At 36.4% G+C, this 23,677-nt stretch overlaps 1 protein-coding gene across 1 annotated transcript; it reads right to left on the reverse strand.

Moving 5' to 3' along the window:
* Positions 1-9,067: 9,067 nt before the first annotated feature.
* LOC137388267 (uncharacterized protein C3orf20-like) lies at positions 9,068-13,635 on the reverse strand. The gene is made up of 5 exons (XM_068074761.1): positions 13,577-13,635; positions 12,833-13,034; positions 11,389-11,531; positions 10,946-11,107; positions 9,068-9,164 (listed from the first exon to the last, which is right to left on the reverse strand). Exons 2-5 carry the CDS (start codon positions 13,004-13,006, stop codon positions 9,068-9,070), a joined length of 576 nt encoding a protein of 191 aa, XP_067930862.1. The 5' UTR covers positions 13,007-13,034; positions 13,577-13,635.
* Between the last annotated feature and the right edge of the window lie 10,042 nt (positions 13,636-23,677).

The raw sequence follows: 23,677 nt of genomic DNA on the forward strand, positions 1-23,677 counted from the left end.
AACCTTGAACTATACTAATAATTTATAATACCATATGAAATAGCCTAGAAAGCTACAGGTAATGTTAGAGAAGGGAAAGATGCACACTATACTATCACATTATGAATATACATGTACATTAGAGCTTGGTTAGAGATAGCTTTATTATAAAATCCTAAATGTGTGATACCTTCATCAGTCTCTGTAATACAATATACACTGATGCTCACACTTTGCTAAGATGGTAAATCGACAGTGACATCGTAACAACATAGTACTCCCACAGTGCAAGCACAGTGAAAACGTAGTACTGCAGCATCGCGTGCACAGTGGCAACATAGTACTCCAACAGTGCATGTACAGTGGCAACATAGTACTCCAGCAGTGCATGTACAGTGGCAACATAGTACTCCAACAGTGCATGTACAGTGACAACACAGTAGTTAAACAGTGCAGAGTGGCAACATCACAATCTCATAATGAATTAATATGAATAACATGGCACTCTCATCATGCTGGTACAATAGTAACATAGTGCTTCTACAATGCAAGCACTGTAGTAAGGTGTTATTTCTACAATGCACAGATGTTACTTCCACAGTGTATGCGCTGTGGTAGGATAACATTTCCACAGTGCGTATACATTAGTAATATATTATTCCTATACTACATATACAGTAGTAACACAGCGTTCCCAGCATTCACAGTACAGTAGTAACATAATATTCTCACAACCATGCACAGTGATAACATCGCTTGCACAATAGTAACACAGTACTTCTACAGATATGCATTTGGGTAACAGACTGCTTCTACAGTGCATGCACAGGCAAACATAAAACTCCTACATCGCTAATATGCCATTCCTATACAGTTATCAGAGAGCAGTGTGACAACATTACGACTCTAGTGCCAATGTAGTAATTTACACAAACAGTACTGTCTCTATGCCTATACAAGGGTGTGACTGCAAACTTTAGTGAAGTAGTACCATGTTCAGTGACATACATGTACATGTACTTAAAGACTGTTCATTTCCTTTTTTAATTGATAGATTTTCATTTCAGCTCACATCTCAATCTCATCACAATGCATACACGTTCCTTCCACAGTATGTGCACTGTGGTAACATAACATTTCCACGGTGCCTATACATTAATAACATATTATTCCCAGACTACCTACTCCCATGCACACATCTCAGTGATCAGATAGACTCTATTTGTATTTCAATATCAAAGGAGAGACATAAATAGTTACTAAAGTTCACAAAATTGGAAATGCATGACCAGCAGGAAATAAAAGAGAACTACTAAAGTGCCAGGAGAGAACAATACCTGATGGAGCTGAAGGTATGCGAGGAGACTTAACGACTTATACAATGCCAGGTATAGGTGTAGAGGCCAACTCATCAGCATTGTTGTTCATAATACTGGGTGGAAGAGATTTAGCAGTGTGCAGTCCTTGTCGTGACCAGTCTACTGATGTCTTCAGGTTTTTTTTAACTGAGAGGAGGCAATTCCAAGAGCAATCCTATATACGTCAAGCCATTCATCTACGAGATTCCTATAACGTGAAATAGGACACGACGGGATATTAGCAACTGATATGCTTGAATAATAGCAACTGACACGCTTGGATATTAGCAACTGACATGCCTGGATATTAGCAACTGACATGTTGAATAATAGCAACTGACACGCTTGAATATTAGCAACTGACATGCCTGGACATTAGCAACTGACATGCAGGGATATTAGCAACTGACATGGCTGGATATTAGCAACTGATATGCCCAGATATTAGCAACTGACCTGCTGGGATATTAGCAACTAACATGCCGGGATATTAGCAACTGCCATGACTGGACATTAGCAACTGACATGCTTGGATATTAGCAACTGATATGCCTGGATATTAGCAACTGACATGCATGGATATTAGCAACTGCCATGACTGGACATTAGCAACTGACATGCTTGGATATTAGCAACTGATATGCCTGGATATTAGCAACTGACATGCATGGATATTAGCAACTGACATGCCTGGATATTAGCAACTGACATGCCTGGATATTAGCAACTAACATGCCGGGATATTAGCAACTGCCATGACTGGACATTAGCAACTGACATGCTTGGATATAAGCAACTGATATGCCTGGATATTAGCAACAGACATGACTGGATATTAGCAACTGACATGCTTGGATATTAGCAACTGACATGACTGGATATTAGCAACTGACATGCTTGGATATTAGCAACTGACATGACTGGATATTAGCAACTGACATGCCTGGATATTAGCAACTGACATGACTGGATATTAGCAACTGACATGCTTGGATATTAGCAACTGATATGCCTGGATGTGAAGCACCATTCAACTTCTAATGATTCATAAATTTCAAGTTATAAAAAATCAATAGAAAGTCAGGATATCTTATGTCAGCGAATGATCCTTCCGAATCTTGGCTTCTTCCCAGTTTACCCTATGGTAATTGTTTCTTTTATACCATACTATCAGTTTCAAGAACCTTCATGGCTCGTGTCCCCAATTTTTACATGACAATTACAGGTTTCCAACTCAATTAAACTTGCATTATATGAACAAATTGCATACAACCTTTATTATTTGCTATTTGAAAATATATTTTGCTATTTGCTATACCTATTTAAAAATATCATTGCTAGCGCCTCTAGCAATCTTTCACCTAATATCCGTTCTCTCCACGGACAAAGGTATTTTAAACGATATGTCAAACTATTTATTCGCTTTTATTGGCCAACTGTCGGCTTTTTTCTGTTTTATAACGCTTGTATTGCATAACTTAGAAAACGTTTGTTTGAAATGAAATTGTTGTCAATAAAGTAATACATAGTAAAAACAGCCTGTTCAGTAAACAGATGTGACTTGCAAAGGATTGAAATGTGAACAAGATTAGAGCTATATTTAAATGTGATAATGATCTTAAAGCATATAAATTACATAATTGTTTTATTATATAGTTCAGTATATCAGAGTCTTGGCTTTCGAATGGGCCTATATTCAATACACAAATAATAATAGAACTGTGAAAAACAGGGTGTCAAAAGTATGTCCTGCAATAAAAAAACATTTGGATGTGGTTCCTACATTGTGATGTCACAATTATTATTTAGCCTTAGGTAGTCGATCCTTTTCGCCGCCATATAGGCTGCGCTTTTCTGTGACAGTTAGTGCTGTTAAATCCAGAGAACACTAATAATAAACTAGGATTCTAGATAATCAACAATGCCTGGGATCGTGCTAACGCCCATCCAATACAAAGACATGTTCTGGGTTAATTATTTATGCTTCAATAAATATACTGTCGTTGATAAAGGTAATGAAATCACATGGATGAAATTGTGACCCGTGGTTGCGTGGCCCTAGAACTATATGTCAATCGCACTTTCGCAAAATCACGCAATGCTTGAAATAAATTAGTCTCAGTCGCGACCCTCAACATATTCTTCAAGTATATTACAACATTTCATATATTATAATGTTATGTCATATGGTAATTTATATGATACATTAAAATTTTTTATTACATATAAATTATATATATATTAAAACTACCTACCATTCAGTATTATCAAAGATACGAAGGTTTGCATCTTTCGAGCCAATTCATACTACAAAATGCTGCTCTGGTGGATATATATTATTTATGGATATAGATTTTTATGTTTGCATACATATACCTGCTTCTGCTGCCAAAAGAAAATATTTTGCTGTGAAAAATAGGCTGACACATGATTCAGTTTGTTATGGAAGTCTATTTTCTTAGCTTTATGACCCAAAAGTTACAAAGGTGTGCATTATCTATTTTTAGTAACATAAAATTCAAAAGCAAAATAATACCAAATTTTTTAAATTAGGCACATTTTTAAAATTTCGGAAATTCTATCAATAACGTGGCCTAAAATTCCATTAATCAAAATATTGAAGTCACTGTAAAATTTTATAAATAAACTCAGCAAGTGTACTGGAAATGTCAAACAAAGTAATGGATATGACCACTTCTGATGCCGGCAGCATATATATGGTCACTGAGTTTGATAATCAATATAGCTAGAAAGTTTAGGGCGTGTTTGTGAAGTGAAAAGCTACAGATTTTAATTTGTAACCTAATCTACACATGCATATTTACATGTATAAAAACTTTATAGAAATATCAAACTTACCTTTGATGAAAACTTCCTGATACTAAAAGCATTAACATTTTTGGTCCTAGACAATATAAAAATCTGTTTACAGTTGATTTACTTAGGTTATGATAAGTTACAATAGGTTCACGGGTGTCTGTGACCATGTTCTGTAGCATACCAATGCAATCCTAGAACAGATGTGTGAACATGTCATAGTTTAAGGCAGCATATACGTCATTATGCTGTCAGTTTTGACAGCGATGTAAGCATGTCTTGCTGCAGTGCGTATGACTTACTTCTTGTGTACAGAGCCAGCAGGGTGCCTTTCCGTCTGGAAAGGAGCTGCACCAGCTTTTTGTAGTAGACTCTGGGATGCTTGACAAGTGTACGCTATTCTATCACTCATCTGCAGCGGTGACTACAATAAAAATCAAATGTTGATACAGCAAAATATGTTTAGATTTACACATATAATGTATTGCCGTAGGATCTAGAACAAGAGAATGTAATTCACCAGTACTTTTCTAGAACACTAACATTGATCTTACCAAATCATCTAAGCTCGGAGGTTGCATGTTTTCTAATCCTTCTGTAAGTCCAACTGGAGTCTTAATAAACTGATTTCCAAACTGGAATACGAGGGTGATAGAGGAGCGTCCCACAATCTACAAAGCAATAGTGTCTAAAGAATTTGATCAGTGCAGGCTGATAAAAAACTCCACTTGCTGGGCGGTCCAGCAATGAGCAATAAAAAAACCTAAACTTTGTGAGGCTTCAGATCAGCCAATCACATGCGGGCTGATAAAATTAGTCTAATGCTAGCTAATTGGCTAATGTGCCTAATGTTTTGCTACTACCAGAAAGGTAATTTAACTAACAAGTTCTAAATTTGATGAAAGCTCGTGTAAGTGCATTTACACCGGGGTAACTTATAGGAGTTGCTTCCTAGGTGACCAATTCGGTTTGGTGTAAAATAAAAAATTGTTGTAAAGCCGCCTTTGTATCAGTCGCCAACACCAGATCAGCAAAATCTTCATACTCTATTTGTCTATTTTGAACAGCCATCATTGACAGAGTACAACATAGAAGTGACCAATCACATATCGCAATGTTAACAGCGACGCAAATACAAGCAAATGGAATGGATATCGATGTGGTATTTCATTGGCTAAAAAATGTGACTCGTTTAGAATAGTCAGAGTTTGAATTGAGTTTAATTTACAAAATGCTTTTCAAATTGTAAACAGACTGGATGTCATTCCAACTCCAACTCTCTCAGCGGAAACACAACTCCAATAAATTGCCCGATCGTGAACCCACGTGTAATCATAAATATTGAGACGCATAAACCTCAAATGGGTTTAGCAATTACCTTGTTACTAGCCAGAAGAACAGATCTGATGTTCCAATTACATTTCCAAATTTATGAAAAGTTTTTGTGCAAAAATCTTTTGGTAAAAACTAAAATAGCAGGGGATATCGTGTTTTTCTGCAAACTGCAACTCCTTAATGGCACAAAACAAACAATGGAAATGTTGTAAGTGACTGAGAACTGGTACAGTCTATTTTGATTGAAATCTGTTTGCTCAGTGTAACATTTATTAGATAGCTGAGTCTAGTTTGAGCTCCTGATGGCCATGTCAACTCTTCCACATCATCTTCTAAGTTGATATAAAAGCCACCCCATGATGCTGCTAATAGCCTAGGGTAGACATTGAAAGAATGCAGTTAGCTGTACAATACCACATGACCGCTTTTGTCTACATAACTGAAAAGGATGCAGTTTACATAGAAAAGAGATGAGAGACTCGTGACTCAAATACAGAAGTAGGTACTTAGTTTAAGAAAGATGCATCTAACACAGAAAGTTACTGCTGTCATAAATGCTTATGTATAGCTCATGATTTTAAATATAAAGGAACTTGAGTGTAATGCCCATGCCCACATGTACATGCCCATGCAGAGTGGGGTAAAACTAGCAAGCATGCGGTTATCTTTGTCACATGCTATTGTGTAGAAGCCTTAGTCAGAACCACGGCTAGTTACGGTTGCCCGCTCTCCACCCTCATAGCTGATAAAACTGTTCAGGAAAGTTGGGCTAAATCAGTGTAGGTAATTACATATGTCATAGGAGACGATGCACATGGTCGATAGGTATGAATGAGTTCATACCATATAAAGTTTAAAGAGAGTTGTGTTCTCTTGAAGAAAAAGCTTCATTATCCATAATCAGTGCTTTTATAGTACACACTATCGGAAACATGCCAAATGTTAATTAAAATTACTTCTTTATAAATAAGCCCTAAAATTGAGCCATGGTATTAGGCCAAGCTTAATGGCTATTTGAAAACAAGAAATAGGAAGAAAAACTCCCAAAATTTTCCAAATACCTAATATCAACAGTTTGACAGAGTCAGGAAAGATACATATGGACACGCTTTAGTGAATTAGCTTGGCTATAACTAGTTTCTTTAGATTTGAACGGTAAAACAGTGAACAAAGACATGAATTTGGTTCGCTTGAATTAACCAACACACATTGTACCCAACTTGAACAAACTAGAGCTGCTATTAGAGAACAAAAAGAGCAGTAAATGTTTGTAATCGTAAACTAAAGCTACCTAAAGTAGCTAATGATTGCTCATTGCCAACTGTTGATTGCTTATTGCCAACTGTTGATTGCTTATTACCAACTGTTGATTGCTTATTACCAACTGTTGATTGCTTATTGCCAACTGTTGATTGCTTATTGCCAACTGTTGATTGCTTATTGCCAGCTGTTGATTACTTATTGCCAACTGTTGATTACTTATTGCCAACTGTTGATTGCTTACTGCCAACTGTTGATTGCTTATTGCCAACCGTTGATTGCTCATTGCCAACTGTTGATTGCTAATTACCAACTGTTGAATGCTTATTGCCAACTGTTGATTGCTTATTGACAACTGTCAATTGTTTATTGACAACTGTTGTTTGCTTATTGTCAACTTTTGATTGCTTATTGCCAGCTGTTGATTGCTTATAGCCAACTGTTGATTTCTTATTACCAACTGTTGATTATTTATCACTAGCTGTTGATTGCTTATTGTCAACTGTTGATTGCTTATTGTCAACTGTTGATTGCTTATTGTCAACTGTTGATCGCATATTGTCAACTGTCGATTGCTTATTGTCAACTGTTGATTGCTTATTGCCAACTGTTGATTGCTTTTTGTCAGCTGTTGATTGCTAATTGCCAACTGTTGATTGCTTATTGCCAGCTGTTGATTGCTTATCACCAACTGTTGATTTCTTACTGCCAACTGTTGATTATTTATCACCAGCTGTTGATTGCTTATTACCAACTGTTGAATGCTTATTGCCAACTGTTGATTGCTTACTGACAACTGTTGATTGCTTATTGACAACTGTCGATTGCTTATTGACAACTGTTGTTTGCTTATTGTCAACTGTTGATTGCTTATTGCCAGCTGTTGATTGCTTATCGCCAACTGTTGATTTCTTATTGCCAACTGTTGATTATTTATCACCAGCTGTTGACTGCTTATTGTCAACTGTTGATTGCTTATTGCCAGATGTTGATTGCTTATTGTCAGCTGTTGATTGCTTATTGTCATATGTTGATTGCTTATTGTCATATGTTGATTGCTTATTATCAACTGTTGATTGCTTATTGTCAACTGTGGATTGCTTATTGTCAACTGTTGATTGCTTATTGTCAACTGTTGATTGCTTATTGTCAACTGTTGATCGCATATTGTCAACTGTCGATTGCTTATTGTCAACTGTCGATTGCTTATTGTCAACTGTTGATTGCTTTTTGTCAGCTGTTGATTGCTTATTGCCAACTGTTGATTGCTTATTGCCAGCTGTTGATTGCTTATTGCCAGCTATTGATTGCTTATTGTCAGCTGTTGATTGTTTATTGCTAACTGTTGATTGCTTATTGTCAGATGTTGATTGCTTATTATCAACTGTTGATCGCTTATTGTCAACTGTCGATTGCTTATTGTTAACTGTTGATTGCTTATTGTCAACTGTTGATTGCTTATTGTCAACTGTTGATCGCATATTGTCAACTGTCGATTGCTTATTGTCAACTGTCGATTGCTTATTGTCAACTGTTGATTGCTTTTTGTCAGCTGTTGATTGCTTATTGCCAACTGTTGATTGCTTATTGCCAGCTGTTGATTGCTTATTGCCAGCTATTGATTGCTTATTGTCAGCTGTTGATTGCTTATTGCTAACTGTTGATTGCTTATTGTCAGATGTTGATTGCTTATTATCAACTGTTGATCGCTTATTGTCAACTGTTGATTTCCTATTGCAAGCTGTTGATTGATTTTTGCTAACTGCTGATTGCTTATTGCCAACTGTTGATTGCTTACTGCTAACTGGTGATTGCTTATTGTCAAGTGTTTAATGCTTATTGCCAATTGTTTACTGCCAATTGTTGATTGCTTACTGCTAACTGGTGATTGCTTATTGGCGAGTGTTTAATGTTTATTGCCAATTGTTTATTGCCAACTGTTGATTGCTTATTGCTAACAACTGTTCAAACCTGCTGAGTCAGTTTTAGAGTATAAAGATTGTTAACAAAAATCAACTTGGCTTTCTAAGCCTGTGAGTATTCCATAAAAATTCGAGAGCTGGTTGGTCCAGTAAAGAGCCATGAAACAAGAGATTAAGGCCGACTAATCACATGTGGGCGTTAAGTTAACCTACTGCATATGTGACAACTAATTTGTGCCAACTGCGTACATGACAACTGACAAACAACGCAGTCGAGACCTAGTGGTCTGCAAACCATAGATTGGATTCAATTCCTAACAAAAGTCACCAGTGGTGACCTTTAAATGGAACCATGACCTTTGGTATCTAACCTCAAACTGCCCTCTCTCTCTCTCTTCAGCGGTACATGTTTCCAGTTGTCAAGGTGATCTCACCACTGAACTCACACATGTCTAGCTGAGATGACAGAGCCAGTGTTTGTGCAACAATACTCCTAAAAAGTGGACACAACTTCTACTTCAGTAAGCTAAGCAGACATCATGGTCTTCAAGGCATTGCTCATACACACTTAATATTGGTACGATAACTCCATGGAATGGGTAGATGACTCCCATTTGAAGCTGAAAGAATATTATATTGTTTGGAAGCATCAGTAATCTGTGCGCACAATATTTGACCTTTGCATGGTTTAGTTTTTAAACTTGGTATTTTAGATTTCCCTCATTTCATAACCGTATTAAAGATTCCAAGTCTATCACCAGCACTTTTAGTCGAAGACTTTTTTCTTACCCTAGGACACATATGTATTCGCGGCACGTAACTTTCGCATTTTCGTGGCAACATCTCGTGGAAAAATTCATGAGCGAAACTAAACAATCATAACGAACGAGCGAAAACGCGAAATTAAATGGCTTTCTTCATTGATATTCCCAATAAAATCGTCATATTAGAAATGCAGGCAATTTTCGTGTGTGGTTGGCTCATTGGGCAATTTTTGCTAAACTCATTATATCTAATACACCGACTGAGCAGCATGGCGAAACAAATTAAGATAATAAGTTTTTTGGAAAAGCCTAGACAAATGAGGAAGCTAATGATATTAGTTTAGTCATTGAATTTGTAACTGATGAGAGGAAGACAGTCTGGTAGGGAAAGTCATAAAATTGAATAATAATTATTGTGGTGATGAAATTTATCACCAACCAAAAGCAATAACAACCCGGAGCCATGGCCACCGCGTGCTATAAATACTTGAGATCTAATATTGGTACCACATCAGTCACGGCGGCAGAGACCTTGACGTCATTGATAGTTCAGGAAACAAATGGCAGCAAGCGATCAAATTGCATTATTGATCTCGCTTACATATTTCTACCTGCGGTTCACAAATACAAACTACTGTACTTTTCGGACTATTGGCCGCTACTTTTTTTGATGATTTGAGTCATGCGGCTTATATAAGGGTGCGGCTAATCTGTGGCTTTTTCTTTCACTGCAAAGGCGCACTAACGAGAATCTCCAATTAGTCTGCTTCTAGTGGTGAAAGAAAATACGAAACAATGCCTCATGGTACTGTCCCGCTAGGCACTAAGTTAAAAAGCGTCGGATAATACGAAACTGTGCCGTTCTGCACTGTTCCATTTTAGACAGCAAACGTGCTGCCGCATTAAAAAGCACAGTCCTGAGTTCTGCGGCCTATACAAAGGTGTGGCTTATATATAGTTTTATTATCATTTTTTTTGGAAAATAAAACAGATGCAGCTTATATAGAGGTGCGGTTTATAGTCCAAAAAGTACGGTAGTCCCAAATTGAAAAATATTTCGTACCAGTGAACTGGACCTGAGGAATCTAATGATGTTTGTTCCACTGCATTTATTTTTACATCACTATATTTTCGCACTCATCAGAGCTGCGAAATTAAGTTCATCTAGTTGATCATATCACTAAGTTTAACTGATTAAAACTACTACACCACTTGCAGAGTTAGGTAATCAGACTGATATAAATGTGGCTATTCCTGCAGACAACCAACTTATGTCAAAAGACGAAACTTGAAAAACAATTTTTGTTAGCCAAAAGGCTTTTTATAATTCTAAATAACGAATGAGGAAAGACAAACACAAAAGTTTGGTCCTCCACTGATTGGACAATTAGAGAGAGTGAGGGGTACAACCTTTTGCTACCAACTACAGGCTAAAAGTGACAATCAGACAACCGGGCGTAAATCACTGATTAAACTGGAATATTGACTAGATAAAAGAATAGTGACCAACTCGATATGGCATTCCAAGGTAGATACAGAATCTGGTGACTGAGTTCCATCGTCTATTTTGGGCATCGGAACAGTAATACCAGGACCGCCATGCTTGTCAACTCCGGCACCTCCGATCTGCCCACCCCACGGAGACCTCAGGCCGTCTCTTCCCTTTTGTGGACTATGAAAAGTTAAAATTGATGAATTTACACAGACTGATATATTTTTCTTTCTCTTCTCACTTTTTGGAAACTTTACCGTTTCCAACTGCATCTACAGGCCTTCAGCGCATCGGCATGTTACCCAGGCATTTGCTCTTCGATAAAAAAAACTAAAAAATGCAATTCTTGTGGATGAAGCGGTGATATCCAAATCATAGTAGATTTATTATTAGCAATCACTTTTAATCAAACAACAAAACACTTTGCTTCTACAGGGAGAGACAGGTAAAACAGAAATAACCTGAACTTAAAATCTCTGGGCAGACAGAAACCCTTGAGGGCGAGCTTACGAGTGTCCATCAACTGCTTTTGGAAGTCATTTTGCGCATTTCCATAGCTATTGAATATGTGATCACAAAATATTAGCCGCTCCGACTGGAAAATCTAGATAAAAAAACAAGATCACGAGCTATGGTAAATCAAAAGAAGGCAACTCCCAACACCACTTGTGTTAATATTTGTTACTGTTAAATAAAGTAAACAAAGACAGCCCGTTGAGAGTGTTTCACACAATAATGTTGGGTTATGATCATATTGATTTGAATTTGTTCCTGGTTACTGTTTATAATACTGTTGTATGCCTGAGCGGTAAATAACATATAAAATTAAAATGCAGCAGAAACAGCGAGGCAATCAGCCAGTTATATTGAGTTATCATCGGTACAGTAGACACTCCTATAACATATACATCCCATAACGTAAATTCCATATAATGTAAAGAATTTCACATACCATAAAGTGTCAAGTCAGTACAACTTGTCAAATTTGATTTCAATAACAAGAATCTCGTGGATAGCCTTAAAAATATAGCTTTTTCTCAAGCGGTTGAGAGAGAAAACTACATGTAGAGCTCTCTATTACATGTACTAGTACACTGGCAATCTACTTCACCATGAGAGTTTATCAGGCGTCTCGACGAAGTTCAGAAAATAGGTAGTCGTGCAATAATTCAAAAATACTGGAAGCGATCTATTGGTGCAATCGCTGGAATGTCGATGTAACAAACTGAATGTCATGAGTTGCAGTCGCAATCTATCTATCGTCAAACGCTACCTTTTATTTTTATCCTGATAACTGACGGGCGGTCCGACAGAGATAAAATACATTACTAAATACGTATAGTAAAAATATTTTTGTTTTTCGTTATTTTAGACATGAAATATTTTGCAAAATTTTTCCTTTGCACATTAAACCTTGCTGTCATAAAAAATGAGGAGAACCTTTAAATTGACATTGAAAGCATTTCCTTTAACTTATAGTCAAATTAGCATCCTCAACGCTAAACCTGGTGCAATTGATGAGAAAAAATGATAATTTGTCAATACAAACCGTTAACACTAAAGTTTCTGTCAAGTTTTCAAATTAAATAAGTTATGTTTAGTTTCTAGCCATTTTGGAAGAGACAAAAACGTGTTTGGAAAGATCTTAGATTAGAGTCGGCAATTTGCATGTATTTTACCCTTTGTATAACATAAAATGTAAACATTCCCAGAAAAAGTTATTTACGTTGTAGATGCCTCTACTATATATGCAACTTGACCATGAAATTATTTTATAAAGTGAATAAACACTCAAAGATCCTCAAATAAGGTTAAACTAAGAATAATGGAAGTTGTACAGAGACAGTTTCATGTACTTCCTTCATTGTGAGAGCTACTATAGCCTCAGCTCACAGATAAACTCACTAGGAACATGCCAGGTACAGCATTATGTCTGGTTAGAAGTACTAACTCGGTGTGGTTAGAGTCAAAGTAAGCCGTGACCATATCATATCTAAAGAGACGGTAGGGGTCTGAGCGTGACTGCATACATATGTGAGCTCGGTTGGCATTGCGATCATTATGCAGTTTGTCTAGCATTTCATCTCCGGTATTCTTGTCAGGAAACCTGTCAATAAAGATATCCAGCAAAAATTGAAATAGTTTCTGGCTCGTTACACATGGATAAAAAATATCATCGCTAATGAATGTAAAATTTACGATGTAGAGAATAAAATTGATTATGATCAGATAACTAAAGAACATATGGCTGGAAAACAGGAGGCTTTGCGAGGAAAAAGCGAAATCATAAAATGGAAGACTTTGAGAGAGACAACAACTTACAGAGAAGAGATGACTTATGGAAAGAAGACAACTTATAGAGAAATAATTTTAAAGAGCTAGCACTTTATAAGGAGAAGACAACTTACAAAGAAAAGACAACTTGTAAGAAGGCAACTTGGAGAGCTAAGGTACCGTATGTAGCCTAAGAGAGAGGTTGCTTTAGTTAGGCAAGAGACACAGTACAAAATAAAAACAATTCACGGTGAGAAGGCAATTTACAGAAATGGGACATTTTACAGTGAAGAAACAGCTTACAATGAAAAAGCAACTTATAGAGAGAAAACAACTTACAGTGAAAACACAATATACTGTTACAAGACAACTTACAATGAGGAGACAACTGAGAGAACAATCAGCCGTTTTCTTGGCACTACTTTCGAAATGAACGTTTCCAGTTCAACATCCGTAATATAAGGAACCCGTCTCCGTGTACATCTGCATAAATTGTGACTTCCTAAAGTATAATAGGACTAAAACATAATCTACTATATAATCTATATAAATGGCAAAAAATCCGTCTGTATATTTGTGAGTGTTTGTACACCTTATAGAGCGGTCGTTCTTTTTTCGATTCGGTCGCACAAAGTGAACTGAATTAATATGAGTAGTAAATATGAGTAGTAAATAAATTAATAAAATTAAATAAGATTTACTACTCATTAAATAAATTATTAAAATTAATTAAGATTTACTACTCAATAAATAAATTAATGAGTAGTAAATTACATGTAATTAATATTTACTACTAAATGTTGATATTTACGCGTACAGGGAAGGTCACGTAAACGTTTGTTTTTGCGGCCACCTAGACAATTGTTTTCGCGTTTTATCTACTGAACTTCTACTTCAAAAAGGAAAGTACTTCTCATTCAATGTTGTATTGCCTGTGAATCATCACACACCCACTACTTAAAAATGTTGGATTTGCCACTGTTCATGATGGTGAACATGTTCATTTCCTTCCACAGATGAGTTACTTTGACTTTTTTCCAACTACGAGTACTACAGAACTTGCACAGGTGCTCCGAGCGTTGCGATAGCCCACGGTGAGAAGAAAGAGAGCAAGGTATATTACAAAAAATCACACCATCTCCTTCACCTTTAGACATGCCTTTAGTAGCAGTTCTGGCCGGTTCTAGCTGTAGACATGATTGCTCAGCAGTTTATGCTCGGCAAAAAGGTTATCATGTCAGCATTATGTTTTATTATTGTAAGGTGCTAATGCTGTATCTGCCTTGGCATCATACTGTGTGTGCTGATATACATGTAAATTTTACTGATAATAAATTTTACCAACACATTCACATTGTTGCTGCACTGTTTGTATATACCATGTCAAAACACAGGCTATAGACAAGAACTGGCGAGCCATGATTATTGTTTTAGGCATGTAGAAGTATCCATTCAATAAATGCTGACAAAAGCTCAACAGTGCAATCACGAAATAATTTGTAGAATTTCTTAAAAGATGCAAAATTTTTTAATACTGCTAGTTTGAAAAACTTCAGTTTGCCTAGCAATGTCAGTTTTATTATCCATCCTCTACAAAAATAAGACAACTCCAGTTTGAGTGGTTTGGGACTGATGCATTGTATACTAGCTGTAAAAAACATTGCTGATTTACATTGTTCTCCCCAACATTATTGACATGTATGATTGCATATGTGTATGCATAGTCCAATCAGCGCAACGATTTCAGTAGACTGCATACTTGGAGTTGTTTTACAGTATGAAAGACAACTCTCAATAAACCTCTTGCTGTTCGTGAATTAGCCTGTTCCCGTGAACGGACTATAAAACTAGTCAGATATAAAACTAGTTGGTAAAAGCAGACATTACAGCTCTCGCAAAACATCAAGATATTATAAAGTGGTTCACCTGACATGGTGCAACCCAGAAGTTGCACCATGTCAGGTGCATTGATAGTGGTTAGCGACAGTCCATTCTGACATGAGACCCTGAAGTTTGGGTGTATCTGTAGATAATGTAGTTTGCTCTTTGCAAGGAAAGCTTAATACGGGTGCCTCCACTTTTAGACTGACGCCTGTTAATATAATAATAACACATTTTAACTTCAACTTAGCTAGCTGTGACACTTGGAATAACAAAGGGCGTACTGCACACCCTCCATGTAAAACTGCAAACCAGAAAGGTAGGTAAATAAAGCACTCTTATCAAAGGAGGTCCAGTCATAGTCTTCTACATGGCTTCAGGTGGTCTCTTACTACTGTCAACATCAGTAGTAGTAAGTAGTAATAATTACTAGCGTACATAGCATCAACAAATCCGTGTTCAAGTTACAGCCAGGTCTCAAACCTCCTATTTATATATAATAACTTTATCTTGCTCTACTCTAATGGAAATGCTGTCTTATACAATCTCCACCTACTAATTTTAATTTAATTTTAATACTAATCCCATTTAAATCCTAGCAATAATTTTCTAAGCTAGCATCTAAACTTCACCGATTGTCCACTGCTACACAGCATCCATAGACGTGTTAGGATTTATCAACCTCAATCTATATAGCTATCAAATTCCTAATCAAGGATTATTACTGATATTAATGGCTCACACTTCCATTTATTCCAGTTTTTGAGGCGTACCTATTTCCTGTTTCTATACACAGGTCTTCTGATAACTTCAATTAAAACTGAAGAGAAACAAAACAAGGCAATTCAAAGAGAATATAAAATAAAGACTACTTGCTTTAAGCAATGATAAGGGGTGATCTACTGAGTATTAGAAAAGCTTTTTTTACGGGCTGACAACCTTGGAGTAGCAGACAACTCCTTGATTATATCTGTCGAATACATCCATGGTCCGAAACCTAAAAAAAATTGGACACTCATGAATGCCTACCAAACCATAAACATATCTAATAGCCATTGAGTAATTCTATTGGAGTCATATGAGGCTGGTGTTCCAAGAATATACAAGTTTTATATATTGAAACCAATATTGTAGTATATATATACAACAATATTGGTTTCATGAGAGAAAATAGTCAGCTGTCTCCCTAAATTTTGCTACGGTACACAGTCTCTAATCAGCTGACCTCTGCCTCTTAGCGACATTTTGAGATTGGAGATAGCATTTGCTTTTGGAACACAGAAGAAAATTTTAAGACAAGTATGAGAGATTTATTACAGAAACTGTTGCAACTCTTCTGTGTGGTATTGTATATGCTACCACATTCCCTCTCGTAGAGTAGTAAGTGTTCAAGACAACAAAAAAAGCTTATTAGGAAATTTTCTAGCACCTTCCTAGTGAGGCTAGGGTTTACCAACCTCTTTCTATATAACCACCTAATTTCTGCTCAGTGATTTTTACTGATATTCATGGCTGATGCTTGATTTATTCCAGTTTATAAATTCTACTAATTTCCTATTTATTTCCGATACAGGTCTTTTGATAAACTCTCAAGTGCCTCAACAAAAATCAAAATTCGGCAAGTCTAAACAAGTGAAAATTTAAAAAGTGAGGCAAGAGCAACTCCAATAGGGATGCTCTGCATGCAGACTATCACGCTGACCAAGAGCAGAAGTGACATGACTAGCTGGTACCAGCAAGTAGAAGTGGCAATAAATGTTTGAACAAGACGCACGCTAACTGTAACCTGGAACTATACTAATAACTTCTAATACCATATGAAATAGCTTAGCAAGCTACAGGTAATTTTGGAGAAGGGAAAGGTGCACACTATACTATCACATTATGAATATACATGTACAACTTGGTTAGAGATAGCTTTATAATAAAATCCTTAATGTGTGATACCTTCATCAGAAACTGTAACAACATACATGTAGTACTCCAAAAGTGCATGTACAGTGAAAATGTAGTACTGCGACATCGCATGCACAGTGGCAACATAATAATCTCAAAATGAATGAATATGAATAACATCGCACTCTCATCATGCTTGTACAATAGTAACATATATAGTACTTACACAATGCAAGCACTGTAGTAAGTTGTTATTTTCACAATGCATACACGTTACTTCCACAGTATATGCACTGTGGTAAGATAACATTTCCACAGTGCATATACATTAATAACATATTATTCCTATACTACCTACTCCCATGTTCACATCTCAATAATCAGATAGACTCTATTTGTATTTCAAGATCAAAGGAGAGACATAAATAGTTACTAAAATTCACAAAATAGGAAATGCATGACCAGCAGGAAATAGAAGAGAAATATGAAAATGCCAGGAGAGAACAATACCTGATGGAGCTGAAGGTATGCGAGGAGACTTAACAACTTCTTCAATGCCAGGTATAGGTGTAGAGGCCAACTCATCAGCATTGTTGTTCATAATACTGGGTGGAAGAGATTTAGCGGTGTGCAGTCCTTGTTGTGACCAGTCTACAGATATATTCCGGTTTTTTAACTGAGGGGAGGCAATTCCAAGAACAATTCCATATATATGTAGCGATTAGTCTACGAGAGGTCTGCAAAATGAAACATTACACGTCTGAATAGGTATTAGCAAAAAAAATGGCTGGATATTAGCAACTGACATGCCTGACTATTAGCAGCGGTCAGGCCTGACTATTAGCAGCTGTCAGGCCTGGATATCAGCAACTGACATGCTTGGATATTAGCAACTGTCATGCTTGGATATTAGCAACTGACATGCTTGGATATTAGCAAATGTCATGCCTGGATATTAGCAAGTGACATACTTGGATATTAGCACCTGACAGGTCTGGATATTAGCTACTGACATGCGTGGACATTAACAACTGACATGCGTGGATATTAGCAACTGACATGCCTGGATATTAGCAACTGACATGCTTGGATATTAGCAACTGACATGACTGGATATTAGCAACTGACATGCCTGGACGTTAGCTACTGACATGACGGGATATTAGCAACTGACATGCCTGAATATTAGCAACTGACATGCATGGATATTAGCAACTGACATGCATGGATATTAAGGTCCGGCCACACGTAACGAATTATTCAATCTGACCGAATCCACAAATTTCACAGAATTCACAGATTTATTCTGCCGAATATCATAGATTCGTCTGAGCTGTGCATGCACACCGAATTTGTTAACAAAACGCTTTTAATTGGCTAACCAATTTTTTTTAGCGAGCACGGTTCTAGTAGCTTTGACAAGTGGTATAGTCCAAGACACGTACGACGACCCACAATAAAAGTATGACCGCGATATGACTTGATACATACGATGCAACGGCCTATATGCGCTATTGTTGGTTCTCTCTCGTTGGTTCACCATGACAGGAACTTCTCATTGTGTATCCAGAATTTTCTTTTAGATGTTTTAGAAGCTATGAATTATTTCTTTTTCAATAATAATTTCTTTTTATGCAGCAAAAGCTCCGTCGCAAAAACAGTCGCTATTTCTAGCGCATATAGGCAGTTGCATCGTATGTATCAAGTCATATCGCGGTGATACTTTTATTGTGTGTCTTAGTACGTGTCTTGGACTATACCACTTGTCAAAGCTACTAGAATCGTAGTCGCTAAGAAAATTGGTTAGCCAATTAAACGCGTTTCGTTAACGAATTCGGTGTGCATACACAGCTCAGACGAATCTATGATATTCGGCAGAATAAATCTGTGAATTCTGTGAAATTCGTGGATTCGGTCAGATTGAACGAATAATTCGTTACGTGTGGCCGGACCTTTAACGACTGACATGACTGGATATTAGCAACTAACATGACTGGGTATTAGCAACTGACATGCTTGGATATTAGCAACTGACATGCCTGGATATTAGCAACAGGCATGCCTGGATGTGAAGCACTATTCAATTTCTCATAATTGAATTCTATATTGATTAATAAATTTTGGGTTGTAAAAGGTCAATAGAAACTCAGCATATCTTATGTCAGCGAAGGATCCTTCCAAATCTTTGCATCTTCCCATTATGGTAATTGTTTCTTTTATACCATACTAGCTGTGCTACCCGGCGTTGCCCGGGTAATAAAAAAGGCTGGACAGAAAATTGAACTGTATTTAACATATAACAGCATTTACCATTCTAACTTACAAACTATCTATCATGTGAGAAGTGTTTTGTATAGTTGAAATAAATTAAGAGAAAAATGAAAACAACGGTGAAGGTTTTAAAACTTTGGCAAACTACTGTAACTTTCAAGCTATTAGCCTGGCACAATGCTAATGGAAAACTGCAGTAAGCTGCTAGGCTTCTAATGACGGTACTCCATGGCATTGCGACAGCAATGTAGTCCAGCTGCAGTTATTCTAATAATAGCTATAACCGGAATGCAGACAGACATACGACACACGAACATACTTTGAGAAATATATATATATAGATTATCAATTTCGAGAACTTTCATGGCTCGTGTCCCCAATTTTTACATGACAATTACAGGTTGCCAACTCAATTAAACTTGCATTATATGAACAAATTGCATACAACCTCCAACATTTATTTGAACATATCATTGCTAGCTGCTCTAATAATCTTCCATCTAATATCCGTTCTCTCCACAGAAAAATTTATTTTAAATTATATGTCTATCAATTTATTCAATTTTATTGGCCAACTGTTGGCTTTTTCTGTTTTATAATTCTTGTATTGCATAACTTGAAAGACGTTTCTGTTTGAAATGAAATTAATGTCAATAAAGTAATACATAATAAAAACAGCCTGTTCAGTAAACAGATGTGACTTTCAAAGGATTGAAACGTGAACAAGAGTTGAGCTGTATTTAAATGTGATAATGATCTTAAAGAGGAAGCAGCCTCACTTAGCCTTGTTTTCGAGTTTGCTGTAGTCTCTCTCAAACTTGTTAATGTTGTATTGAATGACGTGAGCTTCTGAGAACTCGACATTTGAGGTATTGTCCTTCTTCGGTGTCTTCACTGAGTGAGTTCTAAACAGAGAGAAATACTGTGAGAACTTCTATTTTTATTGTAGATAAGCTGCTTTCTAGTATGCTCACCACATCAACGGGAGTGTGTCTGTATTAGCCAATATATAGTCAGCACTGGCAGCTGTCTAAGCATCAATGTTTGTACAATATACTATGGATATATAAAACAAAATTATATTATAATATATTTATATAATTTATTCTTCAAGTATATTACAACATTTCATATATTATAATGTTATATCATATGGTAGTTTATATGATACATTTAAATATTTTATTACATATAAAATTATATACATTTTCAAAGATATGCGGGTTCGCTTCTCTCGTGCCAATTCCTACCACAACATGCTGCTCTAGTGGATATAATGTAGTTTATTTATGAATATAAATTTCATGCCTGTAGACATACCTGCTGCCAAAAGAGATTATTTTGTTGTAAAAAAATAGGCTGACACATAATTCAGTTTGTTATGTAAATCTATTTTCTTATCTTTATGACCCAAAAGTTACAAAGGTTTGCATTATCTATTTTCGTTAACATAAATTCAAAAGCAAAATAATGCTGCATCTTTTTAGATTAGGCGTATTTTTTAAATTTCGGAAATTCTATCAATAACGAAGCCTAAAATTCCATTAATTAAAATATTAGAGACACTGCAAAGTTTTCCAAATAAACTCAGTAGGTGTACTGGAAATGTAAAACAAAGTAATGAATATGACTACTTCCGATGCCGGCAGCATATATATAGTCACTGAGTTTAATAATCAATATATCTAGAAAGTTTAGGGCGTGTTTGTGAAATGAAAAGCTACAGATTTTAATTTGCAACATGATCTGCACACGCATATTTTCATGTATAAAAACTTTTTAGAAATATCACACTTACCTTTGATGAAAATTGCCAGATACTAAAAGCGTTAACACTTTTGATCCTAGACAATATGTTCACAGTTTATTTTCTCAGGTTATGATAGGTTACAATAGGTCCATGAGCATTTATGATCACATTCTGTGGCATACCAATGAAACCCTAGAGCAGGTGTGTGAACATGTCATAGTTTAAGGCAGCAGATATGCCATTATGCTGTCAGTATTGACAGCATAGTAAGCGAGTCTTGCTGCAGTGCGTATGACTTACTTCTTGAGTACAGAGCCAGTAGGCTGCCTTTCCGTCTGAGGAGCTGCACCAGGTTTCTGTAGTAAACTCTGGGATGCTTGACATGTGTACACTACTCTATCACTCATCTTCAGCGGCGACTACAATAAAAATCAAACATTGATATAGCTAAAAATGTTTATGTAAACACATACAATGTATTGGCATAGAATATAGAACAGGAGACTATGGAATGTGCTAGTACTTTCTGGACCACTAACATTGATCTTACCAAATCATCTATGCTCGGAGGTTGCATGTTTTCTAATCCCTTTGTAAGTCCAACTGGAGTCTTAATAAACTGATTTCATAACTGAAATACGAGGGTGATAGAGGAGCGTCCCATAATCTACAAAGCAAGTCTAAAAAAATTCTACTTGCTGGGTGGTCAAGCAATGAACAATAAAAAAGCTTAAAATCTGTAAGGCTTCAGATCAGCCAATCACGTGCAGGCTGATAAAATTAGTATCTTGCCGGCTAATTGGCTAATGTGCCTAATTTTTTGCTAATACCAGAAAGGTAATTTAACTAACAAGTTCTAGATTTGAGGAAAGCTCATATAAGTGCACTTCCACCGGTGTAATTTATAGGAGTTGCCTCGACGGCGACCAAATCGGTTTGGTGTAGAACAAAAAATGGTTGTATGAATGACTTTGTCTCAGTCGCAGACGCTAGATCAGCAAAATTTTGCATGTACTATGTTCGTCGATTTTGAACAACCATCATTGACAGAGTACAACATAGAAGTGACCAATGATATATCGCAATGTTAATAGCGAGGCAAATACAAGCAAATGGAATGGATATCGATGTGGTATTTAATTGGCTAAAAAGGGGGACCCACTTTGCAGAGTCGTAGTATAAGTTAGGTTTGGTTTGCAAAATACATTTCCAATTGTAAACAGACTGGATGTCATTCCAACTCTCTCAACGGAGACACAACTCCAATAAACCATCCTGGTGTTAACGCACGGGCAAAGTTAAAAGACAAAAATTGTGCTATCTTAGACATTGAGGCACATAAACCTCAAATGGGTTTAGTATTAACTTGTTACCAGCCAAAAAACAGATTTAAAAACTGCAACAGCTTAATGGCACTAAAGAAAAAATGGAAATGTTGTAGATGAATGAGAACTGGTACAGCCAACCTTGATTGAAACATGTTTGCTCAGTGTAACATCTATTGGATAGCTGAGTTTAGTTTGAGTTCCTGATGGCCATGTCCACTTTTCCACATCATATTCTTGGTTGGTATAAAAGCCACCCGATGATGTTACTAATAGCCTAGGGTAAACAGTGGAAGAATGCAGTTAGCTGTACAATACCACATGACCGCTTTAGACTACGGAACTAAAAATGATACCATTTATATAGAAAATAGATGAGAGACTTGTGACTCAAATACAGAAGCAGGTACTTAGTTTAAGAAAGATGCATCTAACACAGAAAGTTGCTGCTGTAATCAACATTTATCTATAGCTCATGATTCTAAATATAAAGGAATTTGAGAGTACATGGCGGTTAATATAGATTGTGCTACACATTCCTTGGTAGTTACAGAGGAGTGTTGCGGGTGTTATAGCAACAAAACATGCCGAGTGGCATAAAACTAGCAAGCATGAGTTTATCCTTGTCGTATGCTATTGTGTAGAAGCCTGAGTCAGCACCACGACTTGTTACGATTGCCAGCTCTCCTCCCTCATGGCTGATACAACTGTTCAGGAAACTTGGGCTAAATCTGTGTAAGTAACTACATATGTCAGGGGAGACTATGCTCATCGTTGATAGGTACGAATGAGTTCATTCTATATAAAGCTTGAATGGAGTTGTGTTCTTTTGAGTAAAAAATTTCTTTTAATCATAACCGGTGCTTTTGTAATACACACTATTGGAAACATGCCAAATGTTAATAAAAAATTATGTTTTATAAATAAACCCTAAAATTAGACCATTTTATTAGGTCAAACTTCTCAAAAAACAAGAAATAGGAAGAACTCACCATTTTTTTGCCAAATGGCTAATATTTACAGTTTGATAGAGTCAAGAGAGATACATGTAGATACTCTTTAGTGAATTTACTTGGCTATAACTAGTTTCTTTAGATTTTAACGGTAGAGCAGTGGACGAATACATGAATTTCGTTCGCTTGATTTCATCAACAGACATTGTACCCAACCTGAACAAACTAGAGCTGCTCTTGGTGAACAACAGCAGTAAATGTCTATAAATGCAAACTGTAACTACTAAAAGTAGCTAATGACTGCTCATTGCCAACTGTTGATTGCTCATTGCCAACTGTTGATTGCTTATTGCTAACCGTTGATTGCTTATTGCAACTGTTGATTGCTTATTGCCAACTG

Source organism: Watersipora subatra, chromosome 2 (genome assembly GCF_963576615.1).
Source record: "Watersipora subatra chromosome 2, tzWatSuba1.1, whole genome shotgun sequence".
NCBI lineage: Eukaryota > Metazoa > Bryozoa > Gymnolaemata > Cheilostomatida > Watersiporidae > Watersipora > Watersipora subatra.